This window comes from Mauremys reevesii, linkage group 13 (genome assembly GCF_016161935.1).
Source record: "Mauremys reevesii isolate NIE-2019 linkage group 13, ASM1616193v1, whole genome shotgun sequence".
In the NCBI taxonomy this organism is placed as follows: domain Eukaryota; kingdom Metazoa; phylum Chordata; order Testudines; family Geoemydidae; genus Mauremys; species Mauremys reevesii.
In genome coordinates this window covers 17,101,185-17,123,110 of record NC_052635.1, presented here as the reverse complement: position 1 = coordinate 17,123,110, position 21,926 = coordinate 17,101,185, and the positions used below count along the sequence as shown (strand labels likewise).

At 64.6% G+C, this 21,926-nt stretch overlaps 1 protein-coding gene across 2 annotated transcripts; it reads right to left on the bottom strand.

Annotated features, from left to right (window-relative positions):
• Positions 1-208: 208 nt before the first annotated feature.
• NDRG2 (NDRG family member 2) lies at positions 209-16,558 on the bottom strand. 2 transcript variants are annotated; one of them, XM_039498843.1, is made up of 16 exons: positions 16,476-16,558; positions 12,238-12,323; positions 11,597-11,702; positions 10,276-10,396; positions 9,883-9,945; positions 7,728-7,788; positions 6,920-7,006; positions 6,615-6,671; positions 5,914-6,017; positions 5,522-5,566; positions 5,112-5,163; positions 3,644-3,691; positions 3,368-3,403; positions 2,928-2,979; positions 2,546-2,579; positions 209-2,139 (listed from the first exon to the last, which is right to left on the bottom strand). In XM_039498843.1, exons 2-16 carry the CDS (start codon positions 12,313-12,315, stop codon positions 1,914-1,916), a joined length of 1,170 nt encoding a protein of 389 aa, XP_039354777.1. In that variant the 5' UTR covers positions 12,316-12,323; positions 16,476-16,558; the 3' UTR covers positions 209-1,913. The 2 variants fall into 2 exon arrangements, with proteins under 2 accessions (XP_039354777.1, XP_039354778.1); XM_039498844.1 differs by lacking the exon at positions 2,546-2,579.
• Positions 16,559-21,926: the final 5,368 nt, after the last annotated feature.

Sequence of the window (21,926 nt, the reverse complement as noted above, 5' to 3'; positions counted from 1 at the left end):
GGGGGCACATGATGGGACTTTCCCCACCTGCAATGTCTACGATCAGCCCCCTATGGGTTTCTGGGGCCCTACTGGGTTTTTTCCCCCTTATTCTCACCTGAGCCTGCTCTGGGCAACACCAATCCTGGCCCGCTCCTTCATCCGGCTGTGCCCCATGGAGCCCCACCTCCCCGTCCCCTTATGTCACACACGGCCAGTCACAGACGGGTGCGGGGCAGATTCCTCTACACATTTTATTGTTAAGGCTGGGATTGGCTGTCAGTTGCTCTGGTACAGCCCCAGCCCCATAGATATACAGCTATTACAGCCAGACAGAGCCCAATACATCAGCAGTACAGTCGGACATAAGAGCCTGGTACATTAGCAGTACAGCTGGAGCCTGGCGGAGCCAGAGCGCAGCACACAGTGTTGTTTCAGTTGGAGCCTGGTACGTCACTGGTACAGTCAGAGCCAGAGACCGGTACATGGGTAGCACAGTTGGAGCTTGGTACGCACAGAGCTGTTACAGTCACAGCTTGTTACCGTTGGAACCCAGTTCAAACAGGACCTGTTACAGTCAGCACAGGCGGCGGTCGCTACATTCAGGCTGTCACAATCAGAGCCTAGCCTTATAGTGCCCAATACAGGCAGAGCTTTACAGCAGTAACTCTACACCATCAAGAGTCTATTACACCTGGAGCCCTCTACTTACAGTGCCCATTACAAACCCAGTACAACCAGAGCTGGTTACATACACAGCTGCTACAGTCAGAGTCCATACAGAGTCCATTACTAGGCCCAACAGTCAGAGCCTGGTGCAATTGTTGGAACCTACCCCAGGCTAAAGCTGTTACAGCCAGAGGCTGGTACAACCAGGCCCTTTTACAGCCGGAACCCAACAGTCAGAACCTGCTACAGTTGTGGCCTGCAGCATGGGGCCCTGGGAATAATCCAGCAAGGTTGGTGCCACAGTTGGAAGCCAGTCGAGTATCACATTCCTGCAGGCCCCCTTCTCATACCACCACCCCCGCCGAGCAATTCTCTGCCTCAGCCACGCTCCAGCCAGCACGGCTCCTGCACACACGCCACACGCCGCTAAATATCTACGCAGGTTAGTGCACAGTGCCCCGCCCCCTTGCACCTGCGCCCCCTGGGGGAGACACCCTGACCACCCAACTTCTGTGGGGAATAACCATGAAGGGAGCCAAACGCAGACACATGGGCCTCCCAACCTCTCAATGAGAACCCAGGCTGGGGGATGGCGAATGGCTTTGCAATGCATCCTGGGAAAGGATGGAGACACGTGTGTGTGACCCCCAACTCCCCACACACATCAGGACAGATGTGGGCAGGGGGCACTCGGGACAGACAGAGACATGGTGTGTGTGTGTGGGGGGGGAGAGAGACTCCCAGAAGAGGGGTGCCCAGGACAGATATGTATATGGGGTGGGGGGTGACTCTTGGGATGGCTGGATAGCACGGCTGTCTCTGGCCAGACAGATGGACAGAGGGGGAAGGGCTCACAGGAGGGGGATGTTCATGACAGACAGATGGACACCAACGGGGCAGGAACGGGACAGACGGACAGAAGTCAGGGCTATGACAGGCAAAGGGGGTATGGGGAATACACAGGGCCCCTCCTAGAATCTCTTCCCCTCCACTTGCAAAACACCCCCCCACAAAGATTCAGACAGGCTGAGGAGGGGGGAGGAGCCAAGGCGATAGGGGAGGGAAGGCATGGGGCTAAAGAGGGGGAGGAGCCAAAGGGAAAGGGGCAGGGCCCAGGAGGCGTTGATTATTTTGTTTTTAAATGGTTAACGCTGCTTGTGCTGTTGTTTCTGAGATCGGGGCCTCCCCGGTTTAGTACCGTTAGGGGGTGAGCGTCGCGTGGCCCCTGGGGCCGGAGTGCATTGTGGGATAGCAGGAAGTCCCGGTCAGAGGCGGGAGGCATCTCCATCCCCTCCCCCTCCTCTGCTCAGCAGGAGACTTCCATGGTTTGGGCTCCGCTCCCCGGGGCTGGCCGTGGCGGCTGCTGGGGGCTCCCCGACTCGCTGTTCTGGGATAGGGTGCGGGAGCGGGACTGGCTCCCGTCCCCTGAGGCTGCGCTGGACAGAGAGGCGGTGCGGGAGCGCGACAGGCGCGTCATGCAGGAGGAGGCCACTGCAGGGAGACAGAGAGGGGAGGAGTCAGACTGGCTACGCCCCTCTGTTATGCCCCGCCCACCAGCAACAGACCCCACCCACCCCTACACCCCATCCCAGCAATAGGCCCCCATTTGTACTGGTGTGCCCCACAACAGGCTGTGGAGTGGGGGGGGGGCACAGCCAGGCCATGCAGAGGGGCAGGGAGCTCCCCACCCAAACTGCACAATGCTCCTTACACCTGTACAGGGAGTGGATGGAGGGGACGAAGGGGAGGAGCCAATGTGGGGCACGTGGGGTGCATGGGAGGCAGTGCAGGACACTGGGGTGTGGGGGGCAGGGAGCCAGTGCAGGGTGTGGGGTGGGGCAGCCATGTGTGGGGGTCTGGGGGTGCATGGGGGCGAACAGCAGAGAAGGTACCTGACCTCATACTCAGTTTCCTGTCCAGGACGTAGGGGACTGAGAAAGAGAGACAGATGCTTCAGGGGCTGGCCTGGCTGTGGGGCAGAGGCTCAGGGCTGGGGAAGGGCCAAGGACCCAATGCATGGGGGAGGGGGCAGCGCAGGGCCGGCTCCAGGGTTTTTGCTGCCCCAAGCAGCAAAAAGAAAAAGAAAAACCAAACACGATTGCGATCTGCGGCACTACCGCTGCCGCTTCAGTCTCCGGCGGCTGGTCCTTCGCTCCGAGAGGGAGTGAGGGACCCGCTGCCGAAGAGCCGGACATGCTGCCCCTCTCCGTTGGCTGGGCTGGTGCCTGGAGCAGGGCTGGGAGATGGGGACCCCGCCTCGCCCCACGGCGGCTACTCACTGTATCCCATGCCCTGGACGAAGTACTTGAATGCCTCGGTCAGCTTCCCAGGCTGAGAGATAGGGACAAGATGGAGATTAGAACCCGTGCCCCACAGCTGGGCTACCCCCAGACCCTCCCCTATTGCCTCCTGCCCCCTATAGACCCTGGCTGTGCACCCCACCTCACAACCCTCCCTCCCGGCTACCCCCAACCCTCGCTCCATCCCTTACATAGCCAGACTGTGCCCCACAACTGTCCCCCTAGAGATCCTGCCTGTACCCCCCAGAGCACCCCCCATTATGTCCTTCCAGTCAGGCTGGTGCCTAGAGCGCCCCTGCTTCCAGTGCCTCCCCAAACCCCTCCCCATGTGCTCTGCACCCCCCAACTACCACCCCAGAGACACCCTCCCACTCACGCTGCCCTGCACCCTCCATCCCCATTGGGAAGGCAGCTCTCACCTGTGTCAGCTGTGGCTGCCCCCCGGAATCTGCCATCTGGAAAACAAACCCAACACTCAACTGCTGGGGGCCCCAGGGTTGGGCTAGCAGGGGGTTGTGGGTCGGGAGTGAGGGGCACAGTCAGAGCTGGGGCAGTGGGGGAGCCCAGGGCTGGGCTAGCAGGGGGCTGTGGGTCGGGAGCCAGGGGTACTGGCAGAGCTGGGTAGAGGGGCGCCCAATTCTGGGCTAGCAGGGGCTGTGAGTCGGGATGGGGTGGGGGCAGGGGACGTCACTCACCTTGAGGAAGGAGGTCTGGGTGGGATCCAGTTTGGAATTACACTCCACCTGGTTTGGGAGGGGAGGCGGGGACAGAGAACAGTGTGAGGGGGAGCAGAGCACAGAGACACCTGGACCCTGAAACACCCCCGTAGCCCGACGACAGCCCGAGGCCCAGAGCTCGTTGTGCCCCCAGAGGGCTGGCCAGGCAGTCAGACGTCACCCATGCTTTGCCTGGTATGTGTGGTGTGTAAGGCCTGGAGCCCCTGGCCTGGCCAGTGACACTCTGTATGACAGCTGTGTGGGCCTCCGTTTCCCGTGTGCCGCATGTCTAAGCAGGGGGTGGGAGAGGGTGTTTACTCTTGCAGAGGCCCAGGTATGACCCTGCCTAGCAGCCTGGATTCCAGCCCAGGGCCGGGACCCTTCGTAACCTATTAACAGCTGCCCCACGGGCCCAGCCGAACCTGGAGCCATCCGGTTTTGTGAGCTGTTTGCCTGGGACCCACGACAAAGGGCGGAGGAGGGGCTGTTGGGGGAGGGGATATAGGGGCCCCGCTGGACTGGGGACAAGGAGCAGCCGGAGCCCATGGGGACGGGGACAGACCCAGCTGGCCTGAGGGCCCTGAGCTGGGTTCAGACGTTCACACTGGCTGAGCGTCACTGCAGGCCAGGGACCGGGGTGGACTCCCCGAGGGGGTTGTGTAGCTGTAGGGATGTGATCCCCTGCAGGTCCTGAGGGAAACCGACACAATCCTGGTCAGTTTCACACTGCTGGTCAGTGGCCAGAGCAGGAAATCCGGCCGGTTTCCGCCAGGGCAGCCCAGGGGGCAGGTGACACCCCGCCCCCTTTAGCAGGGATCAGACCCAAATCAGCCAGGAAGCAGAACCACGGAGCGTCTGCCTGTTCTAAACAGAGGACAGGCAGGGAGAGAAAGTGTGTGCGTCCGTCTGTCTGGCCATCCATCCCTGCTGGAGGGAATGAACGTCCGTGTCCCTGCTGCCCCCAGCTGGGAGTGATGAGCCGTGTGTGTGTGTGTGTGTGTGTGTGTGTGTGTGTGTGTGTGTGTGTGTGTGTGTGTGTGTGTCCGTCCAGCAGGAGGGAATGAATCCTGCACTGTCTGTCTGGCCCTATCCCCGCCACCCCCTGCTGGCGGGAATGAGCCTGGCTCTGGGTGCGTGTCCCATTCTGTGGTGTGCTGGGGTTGTGTAGCAGGGTGCGCTGTGGGGCTGCGCACTATGTTGTGTAGCTGCAGGGGGTTGTGTAGCTGCAGGGCTGCGCGCTATGTTGTGTAGCTGCGCGGGGGGGGTGTTGTGTAGCTGCAGGGCTGCACGCTATGTTGTGTAGCTGTGGGGGCCTGTGTAGCTGCGGGGGAGTTGTGTAGCTGCAGGGCTGTGCGCTATGTTGTGTAGCTGCAGGGGGGTTGTGTAGCTGCGGGGCTGTGCTCTATGTTGTGTAGTTGTGCATTGTGTGGTTTGTTCTGTTACTCACCACGGCATCTTCATGGGGGGCCTGGTCTCCCACCACCAGCATCACGGGGCACCTGTGGGGACAGACAGATGGAAAAGGGCTGGTCAGAGCGCCCCTCCCCCTGCAGCTGCTCCAGTGGTCCGGGGTGGGGGAGCTGGGCAGAGCAGAGCACAGGGGTCTGCTGTGTGTCCCCCCTCCATTCCTGGGGGGTTCTGGGGACAGGCCCCACCCCTAACCGGGGGGCGGAGGGTTACTTGGGTGGGCAGCGGTATGGGGCTGCTGTGAGGTGTTTGTGGGGTACCTGGGGGGGGAGGGGGTCCCTGTGGGGGGCTGAGAGGTGTTAGGGCCTTTATGGGAGGCCATGAGCAGGGGTGTCCTAGGGGGGCTGTGGGGTGTTTGGGGGATACCCGGGGGGAGGGAGGCTCACTTACTTCAGGGTGACGTCTCCTCCGCGTTCGAAGTTCAGGTCCCGGCGGCTGAGGGGGAGGGAAGAAATGGGGAGCTGAGAACTGCCCAGCATCCCCCCGTCTCCCAACATAGCCCTGAACCCCCCCAACTCCCCCTGGTCTCAGCACAGGGGGGCGGAATCAGCAGCAAACTTCCCTGCCTGGGGCCCCCAGGTCACCTCTGTCCCATAAGCCTTTACGGTAACTCCAGCCTCAGTCATGGCAGCCATGACAGAGCCCCCCTGCCCCCACCCAGCCCCCTCCAGCCCCAAAGCTGAGCCCTCCAAACTCCAGCTACCTCCAGCCCCACCCCATGGCCAAGCCCCCCATACCCACCCTGCCTCCAGCCCAGCCCCACAGATGAGCCCCCCACACACGTGTTATAGCTGCTCCAGTAGAGCTGAATGTTGCTGAGGTTCGGGGCGCTGACCAGTGCCTCCCTGTACTGCTGGACCACCTCCGTGCAGCTGGACAGCTCCTCCTGGGGGGTGGGGGGTGGCAGGAAAGAGGGCATTACTCTCCAGTTACAGCCCCCTGCCGGTCCTGTTCTCCCCGCCCTCCCCCCCTCCAGCCCTGCCCCTCCCAGCTCCTCCTGGGCGATACTGTCCAGTTACAGCGCCCCTGCCGGTCCTGGTCTCCCCGCCCTCCCCCCCCCCAGCCCTTCCCCTCCCAGCTCCTCCTGGGCGATACTGTCCAGTTACAGCGCCCTGCCGGTCCTGTTCTCCCCGCCCTCCCTCCCCAGCTCCTCCTGGGCAGGCAGGGTGATACTGTCCAGTTACAGCCCCCTGCCGGTCCTGTTCTCCCCGCCCGCCCACCCCCCGCAGCCCTGCCCCCACAGCTTCATGCAGCCGGACAGCTCCTCCTGCGGGTGTGTGTGTGTGCAGGATATTACTGACCAGATACGCTCCCCCTGGCCAGTCCTGCTGACCCTCCCTTCCCCCCATGTCCTGCTCCCCCCTCCTTCTCCCCAGAGCCCTGCCCCCCTCCCCAGGCTACCTCCCTCTGTCCCGGGAAGACCGCTGGGTCTAGCCCTTGGGAGCGGCAGGAGTGGGGCCCACATGCAGATTCCCCCCCTCACCTGGCTGAAGAGATGGGCCAGGATCATCTCGGGGATGGATGAGGTCAGGCCGCTCAGCTGGGGGAGGAAAGCAGAAGGTGAGAGGGGGCACTGGGGATGGGGGGAGGGGATGTGGGGGCAGCACCGAGTGGGGTGAGAAAGATGTGACCGGGGGTGGGGCGGGGGGGATGCCAAGAGCTGACCTTAGGCCAGAAGAAAGTTGTCCAGGGTCTCTCTGTGGTCCCCCAGGCCTGTACGCCCCTCCCCCCCCGGCACAACCACCCCCATACAGGAGAGCCAGGGGAAGGGACCCTCAAACTCCCTACCTTGTGAGCCGCCCAGTCCATCCAGCCCTTGGCATTGGGGTCAATGTTGATCAGAACCAAGCCCTCCACGGTGTCAGGGTGAGAGAGCTGGGAGAGGGGGGAGAAGAGAAATAAGGGTGAAACCAGCCCCCACTACCCCCTGCTAGCCCAGCCCTTGCCAGCCCTGTGTTCCCACCAGCCCTCCTGGTGCCCCTCACTCCTGACCTGCAGCCCCTGACGGCCCAGCCCTTCCCCCCCAGCTCTGCTGGTGCCCCTCACTTCCAGACCACAGCCCCTGATAGCCCAGCCCTGCGCTCCCCCCCGCCCAGCCCTTCCCCCCAGCTCTGCTGGTGCCCCTCACTCCCAGACCGCAGCCCGATAGCCCAGCCCTGCGCTCCCCCCCGCCCAGCCCTTCCCCCCAGCTCTGCTGGTGCCCCTCACTCCCAGACTGCAGCCCCTGCTAGCCCAGCCCTGCGCTCCCCGCCCAGCCCTTCCCCAGCTCTGCTGGTGCCCCTCACTCCCAGACCACAGCCCCTGCTAGCCCAGCCCTGCGCTCCCCCCAGTCCTGATGGCCCAGCCCTTCCCCCCAGCTCTGCTGGTGCCCCTCACTCCCAGACCGCAGCCCCTGCTATCCCAGCCCTGCACTCCCCCCAGTCCTCATGGCCCAGCCCTTCCCCCCCAGCTCTGCTGGTGCCCCTCACTCCCAGACCACAGCCCCTGCTAGCCCAGCCCTGCGCTCCCCCCAGTCCTGACGGCCCAGCCCTTCCCCCCAGCTCTGCTGGTGCCCCTCACTCTTGACCCACAGCTCTCCTGAGCCTGCGTCACTCACACTGTAGCGGGCGAGGATGTAGGCACCGGCTCCCACCCCGATGCCAATGATGCTGGTGAAGCTGTGGGAGGAGGAGGGGGGGTTAATAAACCATGTGTTTGGGGGGTGAGGGAGACGCATTGTTCCTAGCTCCCATGGACCATGAAATCCGGGACTTATCTGGTCACCGGCCCTACAAATTCACCCCCCCCCCCCACGTGGTAACAGGGAGCATGTCATGGTGACCTGGAACAGGCGACAGATGGACACAGGCCTTGGCTGTGTGATGTCACCCAGGGACAGTGTTTAGATCAGGCCTGGTGCACGAGGCCAGCGCGGGGCCGGAAACCAATGCCCCAAAGCCGGGAGGTCGGATGCGGCTGAACTGAGGAACATGGGGCCAGATTCCGTCTCTTTCCTCTCGCGCTCTGTCTCCTGTGGGTCTAAGGAGCATCTGGCTCAGCTGCCCCAGGCTGGCTTTCTTGCAGCACGGCTGAGAGCCTGGGACGAGACAGGCCGCTGAACGCAATGCCCTGAACAGCCCGATGCTGCTCTAGGAGTTTGCCAGGTCTCGGCACGGCTGATCAGGCTGTGGGCTGGACCTGGGTTTTGCCAGCAGTGAGGCTGCAAATGAGTCTGTGACAAAGGGAATTTTCTGTTGTATTTTTGAGGCCTGTGTGTGCCTCAGTTTCCCCAACACATTGCGTGGGGTGACGAAGCAGGGGATTTTCTTGGTGTTTTTCAGGAGTGGTGTGCGTGCCTCAGTTTCCCTGTGTGCTGCGTGTGTAACAAGGTAGGGGGAGGGGGTTTGTTGTTACAGAGGACCAGGTGTGACCTTGCCTAGCAGCCGGGACACTGACATAGGGAGATGGGGGACCCTAGCGACCAAAAGGCCCAGCCCAGCTTGGAAGGCAGCCGGTTCTGGCCAGTGGGAGGACAAAGAGCTGAGGAGAGAAGGGCCTGGTGACCTGAACAGCCAGTTCCAAGCAGGGGGAACAAAGGCCGGAAGAGAGAGGGCCCCAGTGACCTGTTTACCTGGGACCGAAGACAAAGGACAGGGGAGGGGCCGTGCGGGAGGGGCTGTTGGGTGATTGGCTGGAAGGAGGGGGCGGCTGGAGTGGGGAGAGGGGGCAGCCAGAGCCCACATGGATGTGGGAGAGACCTAGATGTGCTGTGCTGTGCTGAGGGTTGCTAGGCCCGAGGGCCGGAGAACCTCCTATGCTGGGTTCAGACGCTCAGTACGCTGGCTGAGTCACTGCAGACTAGAGATGGGGGGGGGCTTTGCTCCCCGGGGGGCCAGAGCGAGGGGACTCCCTGAGGGGCCCATGGCAGAGCCAGGTGTGCTGGAGGCACAGAGGTGCAGTCTCGGGAGGCAGCGGGGCCAGAACGCCTATCCCCAGTGAGAGCGAGCGATCTTCCCGCCGAAGGGGGGTTTCTCCCAGGGGCCGTACAGAGCCGGGAGCACCAGGCCTGTGAGTCCCTGACACCTGGCTACCCAGCGTTTGCTCTCAGGGCAGGCGAAGGCCACATCTAGCCATGAGGATGCTCTCTCCCGTCGGTGCGAATACCCAGCCCCGTAGGCGGCAGAAGCTGCGCACATGGACGCTCACGCTGGAATAGTCACGCCCCGGAGCGACGCACGCTTTGCCGACACTGGCTGTAGTGTAGATGTGGCCTCAGAGACACAGGTGGGGGCGTTGCCTGCTGTCTGACCCCGTATCAACGGAAATATCGCAGGCGAACCCAGTCCCCAGGACATGGCCACCCCGGAGGAGATGGGTCCCCTGCCTCTCAGCAAAGATGCTGGCTGGAGAAGGAAGGACTGGGGAGGTGGGAGCTGGGAACGGGCAGACACCCAGACGCAGCCGGAACGCAGGGTACCTCCGGCTGGGCCCCGGCCGACCTGAATCGACGGAGCCTGGTTCACACGGTGCGAGGCCGGGCAGTCCCGGGGGCTGTTTGCACCTTTGGCTCTTTGTTCCATCTCGATTAACTGAACAGACCAGAGATCGGGGTCCGGCAAGGCACTGCACAGACCCCCCCACCCCAAGACAGGGTCCCCTCCCCACATCTAAGCTCTGGAAGCCTATTACCCCCTAGCCAGCCCCACAGTGACAGGACAGGGAGGCGGGGGAGGGGTGCATGCTGTGTTTGTCTGTTCCTGCCCCCCACTCACTTCAGGTACTGCAAGATGCAGGGGATCATGTCGGCCAGCTGGTCCAGCGACGGGTACTGGTACCTGCGGGAAGAGGGCACATCAGCCGGGTGGATGGGGGGACAGACTGCACTGGGAGGGATGGGGGCTCACCCCATGGGGAACAGCCGGGGGCAGGGGAGCGGAGAGGGGTAGGGTGGTGGTGGGGTGTCTCTTTCCAAAGGGAAAACTGGGAGTGGGGAGAGCAGGGGGTCTCACCCCAAGGAGAACAGTGGGAGTGGGGAGAGGAAGGGATGGGGGCAGGGGGTGGAGATGGGAGCAGGGGGTCTCACCCCAAGGGGAACAGCAGGGAGGGGGGGCAGGGGCAGGAAAGGGTGGGGGGCCGGGGGAGGGGATGGGGGCAGGGGGTCGCACCCCAAGGGGAACAGTGGGGCGCCTTCCTCCATGCCAGGGGCATCCACGTGAACCACCACGAAGTTCTTGACGATCTCCTGCATGTCCTCAAAACGGAAGAGCGTCTCGAAGCAGGACTGGTCTGGGGAGGGCAGAATAGTGTCAGAGCAGCTGGGGGCAGGATAGGGGTGCTGGCTGGGGGGCGAGCTCCCAGCAGGGGGCAAGAGTGGGATGGGAGTTCCCAGCAGGGAGTGCTGGGGGTGCAGAGCAGGGAGGGAGCTCCCAGCAGGGGGCACTGTGGGGAGTGGGATGGGAGCTCCCAGCAGGGGGCAGGAGTGGGATGGGAGCTCCCAGCAGGAGTGCTGGGGGTGGGGGCAGAGCAGGGGTGCGGGGGGGCAGAGCAGGGGAGGAGCTCCCAACAGGGGGCACTTTGGGGAGTGGGATGGGAGCTCCCAGCAGGGGGCAGGAGTGGGATGGGAGCTCCCAGCAGGGAGTGCTGGGGGGTGGGGGCAGAGCAGGTGGGAGCTCCCAACAGGGGGCACTGGGGGGAGGGGGATGGGAGCTCCCAGCAGGGGGTGCTGGGGGGCAAAACAGGGGAGGAGCTCCCAGCAGGGGGTGCTGGGGGGCAAAACAGGGGAGGAGCTCCCAACAGGGGGTGCGGGGGGGCGTGGGATGGGAGCTCCCAACCGGGGGCACTGGGGGGAGTGGGATGGGAGCTCCCAACAGGGGGCACTGGGGGGCAGAGTAGGGGGGGAGCTCCCAACAGGGGGCACTGGGGGGAGGGGGATGGGAGCTCCCAGCAGGGGGTGCTGGGGGGCAGAGTAGGGGAGGAGCTCCCAACCGGGGGCGCGGGGGGGCGGGGGGGGGGAGCTCCCAGCCGGGGGCGCTGGGGGGCCGAGAAGGGGAGGAGCTCCCAACAGGGGGCACGGGGGGCAGTGGGATGGGAGCTCCCAGCAGGGGCAGTGGGATGGGAGCTCCCAGCAGGAGTGCTGGGGGTGGGGGCAGAGCAGGTGGGAGCTCCCAACAGGGGCACTGGGGAGGGGATGGGAGCTCCCAGCAGGGGTGCTGGGGGGCAAAGCAGGGGAGGAGCTCCCAACAGGGGGCACTGGGGGGAGGGGGATGGGAGCTCCCAGCAGGGGGTGCTGGGGGGCAAAGCAGGGGAGGAGCTCCCAACAGGGGGCACTGGGGGGAGTGGGATGGGAGCTCCCAACAGGGGGCACTGGGGGGAGTGGGATGGGAGCTCCCAGCAGGGGGCACTGGCTGTTGGGGCAGCAGGGTCACGGCGCTGGCTGTGCGGGGAGCTCCCTGCAGGGGTCATGTCCCCCCCCCCAGCCCCACTTACGGTTGAGCCCCACATCGTGGTAGGTCAGGATGGCCGGGCGCTTGGGCTTCGGGGTGCCATGGACGGTGAAGGCCACGAGTCCATAGGGCGTCTCCACTGAGTGCTTCTGCCAAAGAGAGAGAGATGGGGACTGTGAGGCGTGTGGGGGGCTGCCCCACGGCTGGTACACGTCCCAGGTGGAAACAGCCGATGCCATTGCGGAGACGGGGCTCCCCACTTTCCAACAACGCAGGCTGGGCAGCCGCCGCCCAGGGGACGCCTGAGATATCGGTCCCCAAAAAGCCCCTGCCCCTGATCCATGGCCCATACCCTGCCGTGGGCTCCCCACAGAGCTGGGCACCCCCGTCTTCAAATCCTGACTCCCCAGCGGAGGCTGGGGGAAGCAAGGCCAGAGTACCTGGGGGTCCACTGCTAATGTCCTGCTCCCCCACGCCCAGGACACTGCGAGCGGGGTTCAAGCCAGGCAGGGGTCAGTGCAGCTCAGACAACCGGAGCCAGGACTCCTGGGTTCTCTCCCCAGCTCTGGGAGGGGAGTGGGTTCTAGTGGTCAGACGGCGGGGGGCTGGGCACTGGATGGGGTGTTGGGGGGGCAATACAGCAGTGAGCACCCCTCCCCCCCAGCGTGCCCTTTGCCCTCTGACCTTGCCCGGGACGGGCTGCGAGGGGGGCAGCAGCAGGGGCTTCTCCTCAGTGATCTGCACCTCGTGGAGCTCAGTCATGGCTGCGCCTGGGGGAGAGGGAAGAGCGGGGTTGGGTCAGAGCAGGACACAGAGACACCTGCCGGTGCTGCCCCTTCCCCATCCCGACACACAGACCCCCCCCAGAGCCACCCCCCCGACACACAGACCCCCCCCAAGTCACTCCCCCGACACACAGACCCCCCCAGAGCCACTCCCCCGACACACAGACCCCCAGAGCCACGCCTTGACACACAGACCCCAGTCACCCCCGACACACAGACCCCTGAGTCACCCCGACACACAGACCCTCCCAGAGCCACGCCTTGACACACAGACCCCCCCGAGTCACTCCCCCAACACACAGACCCCCCCGAGCCACCCCGACACACAGAACCCCCTGAGTAACTCCCCCGACACACAGACCCCAGAGCCACTCCCGACACACAGACCCCCAGAGCTACCCCTGACACACAAACCCCCACAGAGGCACGCCCCCGACACACAGACCCCCCCAAAATACCCAGGAGATCCCTGTGGCCTGAGGTGCTCAGAGACCTCCCCTGCACATCCCAGGAGCCCCCTGCCTAGCCCAGCCCCCTACCCTGCTCTGGGCAGGGCCTCAGGGAGGAGGGGGCTTTTCCCAGGATTGGGGCTGGGAATCAGGCTCAGGAAGAGCCTCCCCCCCATTGGTGTCCCAGGAAGTTTGGGCATCAGGGTCCATGGGGGGGGGGCAAATTCTGCCCCCCCAATCAGGAGGTGCTGGCTGAATGAGCAATGTGGGACCTGACTGTCTCCCACCCATCCTGCCCCATACCCCACAGCCCTGCCTCTGTCGCCGCCCCTCACAGCGCCTGTGGGAGCGGGGATCCAGCCCCCCAGGCGGGACGGGGTTAGTCCCTGCAGCCCAGTGAGGGGAGAGAGGTGGGGTGCTCTGGCCAGGGGATGGGGGGAGGTCAGGGGGAAGCAAGGTACGATCAGCCGGACCTGACCTACGGGAGGACGTGAACGGGCACTGAGCCGGGGCGCCACGTGGGCAAGGGATTTGAACCTGTCCCGAGGAGGCGCCCAGCAGGACGGCGTGGGCAGAGCTGGGGCCCAGGCTGCAGCCTCTCTAGATGGCACGTGTGGGTGTGAATGCCCCCCCCCCCGGCTGCTGGTTCCCGGGAGCACGGTTCGCTCTCCAAGGGGGAAGAGCTGCAATGAAGGGGGGATTTTTGCTGGTATTTTGATGACCTCCAGTGCGTGCCTCAGTTTCCCCATATGCAGTGTGGTTGCCCAGTAGGGTGACTAGAACGCAAGAGTAAAATATTGGGACACACGGGCGAGGGGGGGAGCCACAGGCTCACAGCGCCCACTGGAGCAATAGGGGAGGAGGGTGCACAGCCCTAGGGAGCTGCAAGGGGGGCGCATGGGCCCGGCTCCCGCTGCAAAAGGGGGGGGCTCAGGGCTGGGGCAGGGTGTGGGAGGGGGTTTGGGGTGTTGACTCCAGGAGCCAGTTTGGGTGTGGGAGGGGGCTCAGGGCTGGGGCAGGGGTGCGGGAGGGGGTTTGGGGTGTTGACTCCGGTAGCCAGTTTGGGTGTGGGAGGGGGCTCAGGGCTGGGGCAGGGGTGCGGGAGGGGGTTCAGGTTGCGGGCTCTGGGCAGTGCTTACCTCAGGTGGCTCCCCAGAAGTAGCAACATCTCCCTCTGGGTCCTAGATGGAGGCGGTGAGGCAGCACTGCATGGTGCCATCCCCGCAGCTCCCATTGGCCACAGTTCCTGGCCAATGGGAGCTGTGGAGCCAGTGCTCGCGGTGGGGGCAGTGCACGGAGGGAGATGTCACCACTTCCGAGGAGCTGTGGTGGGGAGGAAGGGCTCCCTACATCATCAGGACAAATGGCATCCCCGATCGTACATCGGTCGGGACGCGGGACAGAAAGTTAAATATCGGGATAGTCCCGATTTTATCAGGAGTCTGGTCACCCTGTTGCCCAGGGTGGGGGAAGGGCTGTGTGTGCTTTCAGGAGAGGCTAAAAGACACCCGCATGGGTGACACCTCCCTGCCTCAGGGAATGAGGAGTCGTTAAGGAACCAGCTGGAACCGACCCAGGTGAACAAGGCACCCAGTGACCTGATGCCAGCTCCAGTGATGCCTAGATTCCCCCTCCCCCAGCTCAGCAGGGGAGCTGAGCAAAGGACCCCCCCCCCAGCTGAAGCAAGTAGGGCTGGGAAGGTGAGAGCTGGGGGCAAGTGGGGGCTGCCCACCCGGGAAGGGACCAGGGGGTCAGACAGACACTCAGAAGCAGCCATAACACGGGGTGCCTGGGCCCTGGGCCGACCCGACGCTGCGTCTCCCTGCTGCCCTAAGGGCTTCCAGGGCCGCGTCCCGGTGACTAACCAAACTAATCCTGCATCGGTCACAGCTCTCCCAGGAGTCTGGCTCTGCTCATTGGGTGCGGCAGGAGGGTTGGAGCCCCAGCGGGTCGGGGAGCCCAGGTGGCCTCCCCTGAAGGGAGAATGGGACCTCCTGGGGGTCCTGCAAGGGGGTGCTCTAAAGCTGGGGGCACAGCACCGATCCTAGGGATCTGGGACACAAGGTTGGGGGCAGGGGGAGGTTATGAGGGTTGGGGAGGTTATGAGGGTGGTTGCCAGGTGTGGGGAGGGTTATGGGGGGCAGGCCTGGCAGCCAGGCAGGGTGTGGGGGAGTTGGGAGGGGAGTTATGGGGCAACAGGGACAGGTGGGGGGTCACAGGCGTGGGGGAGTTGGAAGAGTCATGAGGAGCCAGGGTGGGTGCCAGGCAGGATGTCACAGGGAGAAGGGTGTGGGGGGGTTAGGCAGGAGGGCAAGGGGCCGGGTCAGTGACTGTCCAAGCTGAGTCTCTGCCCAGATGCCAGCAGCCAATGTCCCCTTAGCCCCTCAGTGCCTGGTCCATTCCCTGGACCCCTGCCCCTCAGTGCTGGTACCACAAGAGCTAATGCCCTTCCCCAGCCCCACAGGACATGTGGGGCCCTGGGAAACAGGCAGACCAGCAGTCTGTCTATGCGCTGCCCCATGGGCTGGGAGGGCCCCCTCCCACAATCCCCTAAGCTTAGCTCTCCTGGCCATGGGGCAGGTCTCCCTCCATGCTCCTGAGGAGCTTGGGCTGGCTTGGGGGTCAGCTTCAGGGGGAGGGGAGGAGACCAGCAGCTGGCTTGGGGGAGCCAGACCCAGCGTCCCTTGTGGACAGATCTCTGCAGGGGGAGGGACAGAGGGGGACAGACGGATGGACAGTTCAGGGGCAGGATGGCTGGGAGCTGGTTTGCTGGCTGGACAGACAGGTGGGTGGGGGTGGGGAGCTCTACCCCCTATACCCCACTCCCCTCCCGGAGCCAGGGATCGAACCCAGGAGTCCTGGCTCCCAGCCCCTGTTCTCAGAGGAGGCCAGGCGGCCCCACGGGTGTGTGTGTGGGGGGGCAGGCAGTGACCAACGAGTCTCTTCCCAGCCCCAGGGGAGAGGGGCACAGGGCAGGGCTCAAGAGGGGCCAGCCAGGGCCCAAGACTAGTGCCTCAGCCTCGTCAGGACCCCCCAGAAACAGCCCTGCCCTAGGGATGCCAGGATGGGCCCCCAGGAACCCCCTCCCTCAGGACCCGCACAGAAACCTCGCCCGTCCTGCCCAGAGCCGGGGAGAGAACCCAGGAGTCCTGGCTCCACCCAGCCCCCACTGCTCTAACCCACCAGCCCCCGCTCCCGGAACTGGGGAGAGAACCCAGGAGTCCTGGCTCCACCCAGCCCCCACTGCTCTAACCCACCAGCCCCCCCTCCCGGAGCTGGGGAAAGAACCCAGGCGTCCGGCCCCTTCGCCATGGTGGGTTTTTCCGCTTGACATTTCGCGTGTCGCTGCTCGGAGGAAGCGACGGGAAGAGCCGGGAATCGAGCCGGGGAGACGGACACACGGAGCTGCGCCCCCGCCCCCTCCTTAGTGATCCCCCCCTTCGCCCCCCCACATCCTCCACTCGCCCAACCCCCCCGCCAAATCCTACCAACCCCCGCCCCCATTCTCAGCCCCTCCCATCGTCCCGATCCCCCCCATCTCAGCCGTGGCCCCACATCACCCCACTGTTCCCCTGAGACCCCCCCACCAGACTGGCCCCCGCCCGAGGTCCCCTCCAGCTCTATCTGACCCCCGATCCCCACTCCAGGACCCCCATCAGACCCTTTCCAGCCCTTCACCCCCCTGTACCTGCTCGGTCCGTGTGTCCGGCTCTGCCCGCGCCTCCCTCCGTCCGCCCCTCCACCTTCACTTGCCTTTGACTGACTCTGGATACAAACAACCCCCCCCACCCGCCCCAGGCCCCTCCCCCTCCTACACCCCTCCCCCCAGCTCCGGGCTGCCAATCCCAGGGCCGGGGCGGGGGCGCAGGGGACTTCCTGCTACAGCGCTGGCATGGGGAGGGGACGAGGAGGGGAGTGGGGAGGGGTCAGAGTGGGGAGGAGACAGGGAGAGGGCAGAGAGTGGGGAGGGGCAGAAGGGGAGAGGCAGAGGGGGCAGTATGGGTGGAGGGGGAGAGTGGGGGGACAGGATGGAGTATGGGGAGGGGGCAGTATGGGGGAGGGCATGGGTGGGGGGAGCGGGCAGAGTGAGGAGATGGGGAGGGGGCAGAGTGAGGGGAGGGGACCCATCCTAGGGAGTCCCACCCCACGCTGGCTGGATTGGGGCTGGGCCCCATGCTGGGGAAGGACCCCACGGCAGGTGCTGTCCCATCCCCCCCATGCCTTATTCCTGGGCCCCGTCCACCCGGTCGGACCGGTCTGGGTCTAGCCCCGCCCTGCCCTGCACCAGCCTGCACAGCCGGCTCCTCCCGGATCCTCAGCCAGGGGCCAGGGCATAGGCCCCCTCACCAGCTCTGTGTGCCCCCAACCATCACAAAACAGGCTGTAGCTCCCAGCCCCACCCCCTGCAAAAAAACCCAGTGTATAGAACCCAGGCGTCCTGGCTTCCTGCCCCCCCCCCCAACCCAGGGATAGAATCCAGGCATCCTGTCTTCCTGCACTAGCTGCTCTGCTGGAGTGGATGGGCCCATGGGGTCAGATCAGGGGGAAGGGAAACCACGCTGGGGGGCATGTGAGGGGAGGGGACTGGCCCCTGGGGTGTGCAGTGGGGCTGCCATGGGTGCAGCTGGCTCCCATCACACACTCAGTCCTGGACCAGGGTCCCTGCAGGACCGGTGTGTTTGGCACTGCCTGAGGGACCCACCATGGGCAGCCCCTCCTGGCAGCCAACCAGATGTGTCCTTCACCCCCCACCCATCTGTCCGTCCATCCCCTCCCCCATCCACCCCATCCATCCATCCACCCTTCCCCCACATCCATCCATCCGTCCGTCTACCCCACCACCCATCTCTCCGTCCATCCCCTCCCCCCATTCATTCATCTCCCCCATCCATCCATCCTTCTTCTCCATCCATTCGTCCACCCTTCCCTGGTATCCATCCATCCATCCATCCATCCACCCTTCTCCCACATCCATTCATCCATCCATCCACTCTTCCCCCACATCATCCATCCATCCATCCATCCATCCTTCCCCTGTATCATCCATCCATCTGTCCATCTCCCCCATCCATCCATCCATCCATCCATCCATATCTCTGTCTGTCCACCCCTTCACTCCCAAACATTCATCCTTCTCCAGTCATCCACCCCATCTCCCCCATCCATCCATCTCCTTCCCTGCATCTATCCATCTGTCAGTCCATCCATCCTTCTTCTCCATCCATCCATTCATCCACTCCCCCTTCTCCCACCCCCATCCCCCCACAGCCTCCACCCAGCCAGCTGTCCCCAGCCCCCCCCCACCCACGTGGCCAGCTCGCCCCCACATTCCTGCACCCAGCCAGCCACCCTCCATTTATCTTCCCCTCCTGTCTCAGCTCAGGGTGGCTGCGCCTGTTCCCCTGTCAGGGGCCGCTCAGCACCACGCCCCTCCCCCCTGGCTCCTGGGGTCCCACTCTGGGCAGAGCCCCACATCTTGCTCCCCCCAGTGGGGTTTTTCCCAGCTGCGCCACCCCCCCAGCGAGCCAGGCGGGCTGAGCGGGCCATGGCCGCCCAAGGGTTTTGCTGGATGCTGGGGCCCAGCATCACCCATGGGCCGGCGTCTGTCATCACAGGGCGGTTTTTGAGCCGGCGCCAGGCGCAGTTATTTTGACGGGGCCACAGGACGTCCCAGTTCCTACACGTGAAACACTCCCCAGTGGGCATCTGGGGCCTCTGGAGGCCCCGAGCTGTTTGGCTGCTCGGCTCAGGCCAGTCCAGTTTGACCCAGTATCTGAGAACCCCTTGGGGCACCCAAACCTAGCGAGGGGAATTGCTGGATCTTTCACCCCAACTGGCCACCGGAACCTCCCCGGCACCGGCCCGCACACAGGGCTGCCCAGAGGGGAGGCAAGTGGGGCAATTTGCCCCAGGCCCTGCAGGAGCCAAGACATGGAGCGACTGAAGGGCCCCCCACTGCCAAAATGCCGCCGAAGACCCGGACCGCCGCCCGGTGAGTACAAACGCCACAGCTCCCCCGCTTTGCCCCAGGCCCCCGAATCCTCTGGGCAGCCCTGCCCGCATGGCTCAGGGTCCTGGGCCCCGCACTGCTGAGGGCGAGTCCCCGGCCACCTCCAGGCTCGTTGCCGGGGGCAGGGGGAGAGGGTTTCCTGGCTGAATCGCAGCTGGATTGGGCTGCAGGGGTCCCAGGGTGTGTGTGTGGGAAGGGGGGTGCAGTGGGAGTTGTTGTGGGGTGGGAAGGGAAACTGCACTGCGGGGGATTGAACTGGGGGGGTCCAGCCCTGGTCACATCCTAGCCCCCCAAGTGCCTGGGGGGCAAGGCCAGAGGCCAATGCGGGGAGGGATGGGGCAGCTGCCCCCCCAGGAGAGAAAAGTGTCACCCCCCCATCCCAGCACTGAGAGCCTCTTTCTGACCCAGCCCCTCAGCACCCGGCCCCCCCAACCTCCCTCTGACACCCTCAACCCCCTCCTGTCCCTTCCCCTCCCCCCTTCCGCTTAGCTCCATCCCTCTGTGCTCCCTTCCCCCGCCCCAGACTCTCCGCCTGAACATCGTGTTCCCTTTGTGAACACAGAGTCATGGGCCCTGAGCCACTTTAAAAACACCAGCCCCCCCGTGCCCCCCCCCATCCCGAATCGCTGCTCAGCATGGGTGGGGCACCTGGATTATTAACCCCTTGCCCTGTGGAGAGAGACACTGCAGCCACACTTTGAGTAGGACCTACAAAAATACAAACTCTGTCCTAGTGGCCACTGTGCAGTCTAAGCCATTGCATTTGTGTCCGGGGGTGGTGGGGCAGGTGGGGTGTGTGTGTGAGAGAGAGAGAGAGAGAGGGGCCAGGGCTAGCAGGGTCTGAAGGGCAGGAGTGAGGGTACAAGCGTGAGAGGGCTGCGAGTCGGGAGTGAGGGGCACCTGCAGAGCTGGTGGAGGGAGCCCAGGGCTGGGCTAGCAGGGTCTGAGGGGCACCGGCGTGGGAGGGCTGGGGGCGGGAGTGAGGGGCACCAGTGGAGCCCTGTGCGTGGGGCGGCAGGAGGCGCCTGGATTCCTTGGCCAGGGCTCCGAGGAGCTGGCAGGAGAAGCTGCAAAACAAGCCGAGGGGGGTGGGATTGAAGACAAGAACCGGCTCTAAAAATAGGGCACTTGGCCGAGCACGTGAGCCAGGCCACAGCGATTTAAAGGGGCCGGAGCTGGGGGGGAGGGGGCTGTGGGAGACCCCCCGGGGGTGGGGCAAGGGGGCACAATTAACCCTTTGGGGTCCAGAACTCCCTTCCCCTCCTGTAGCCTAGCTGCCCCCCAAAGGAGTGGAGTCTAGTGGTTAGAACAGGGGGGCCAGGAGCCAGGACTCCTGGGTTCACTGCCCGGCCCTGGGAGGGCAGTGAGCTGTAATGGGTCAGTGTGGGGGCAGGGGCACGAGCCAGGACTCCTGGGTTCACTGCCCAGCCCTGGGAGGGCAGTGAGCTATAATGAGTTAGTGTGGGGCAGGGGCTGGGAGCCAGGACGCCTGGGTTCTATCAGCAGTTCGCTGTCTCGGCCCCTCCCTGAACAGCCTGGGACTCGAGTCAACACTTGCGGCTGCTTCGCTGCTGATTTATTCTATTTAATTAAATGAATTATGAGCCCGCTGCTGTTGCAGGGCCAGTAGAACAGCGCCCCTAGCGGGAGTGGGCGGGACTGCGGTGTGGGACTGGAATGAACACTGACCCCTGCTGGGGAAATGAAATATTCCCATGCAGGATACGTGAATGTATGGGTCACGGGGAGCCCCAGGGCCAGGCTAGCAGAGGCTGCGGGTCAGGAGTGAGGAGCACTGGTGGAGCTCAGGGGTGGGGGGAAGCCCAGGGCTGGGCTAGCAGGGGGCTGTGGGTCAGGAATGAGGGGTACTGGCAGAGCTGGGGGGGGAAGCCCAGGGCTGGGCTAGCAGGGGGCTGCGGGTCGGGAGTGAGGGGCACCAGCAGGGCGAGGTGGGGGGGGGGGAGGAAAGCCCAGGGCTGGGCTAGCAGGGGCTTATGGGTCAGGAATGAGGGGTACTGGCAGAGCTGGGGGGGGGAAGCCCAGGGCTGGGCTAGCAGGGGGCTGCGGGTCGGGAGTGAGGGGCACTAGTGGGGATGCTCAGGGCCATCTGGGCGCACCTGACACCCTGCTGGGTGGGTGAGCTTTGTCACCCCACCCAGGGGACGCCGAGGTCCAGCCCTTGGCCCACAGCCCCCGGCGGTGTCTCTCTCCCTGCGCGGGGCTGCTCGAGGGATGGGAACAATGTGAATGGGGCTGGCGGTGCCAAGGCGGGGGGGCATCAATGCTCCTTTATGTGGCTTGCTGCGTGCCTGGGCTGCCAATGTATGGGGGGGGAGGGGCAGGACCCTCTGCCCCATGGGCCCCTCCTTGCTCCAGAGCCCCCCCCGGCACTTGGGGGGGGCACAGTGGCTGGATTCACCTCTTGGGGAGGGGTGAGGCCGAGCAAGGCTGGTGGAGGGGGCCTGGATACCCCTGAGACAGCGGGGCCCCGCCCTGGGGCTGGATGGGAGCTGGCACCTCCTAGAAGGGACAGGCCCTGAGCCACATCCTCCCCCCAGCCTGCCAGGCCCCGCCCTGGGGCTGGATCAGAGCCTAGTTCTGGCACAGAACAGACCTGAAAATTGATTCAATGGGGCCAGCTGGTGGCCAGAGGCTGGCAGAGAAATTCCTCCCCATTTAGCATCAGAAAACTGAAACCCAGGGCAGGGTCAGTGGGGCCAGGCGCAGAGATGTGGCTGCCTGGGGGGGGGGAAGGGGGGGCTGCAGGTTATACAGGGACCCCTCACCCAGTGCTGAGATGAGGCCACCTCTGGGGTGGGGCATGAGGGCTAGTTACATAGGAACCTCTTGCCCAGCTCTGAGATGCGGCTGCCTTGGGGTGGGGCTGGTTGTACAGGGACCCTTCACATGGCACCGAGACGCGGCTGCCTCAGGGGGGCTGTATAGGGACCCCTCGGTCATTTGGAATAAACAAACGGTGGTGGTGTTGCTCCCGAGGACGCCCCCCCCCAGTGCAGAGAGGCGGTGGCGGCTGGGAGCGGCCTGAGGGATACGGAGCTGGGGAGTCAGTGTTGTGCTGGGTGATGTTATGATTAACTCAGAGGCTCCGTTACAGATCATTATCAGAGG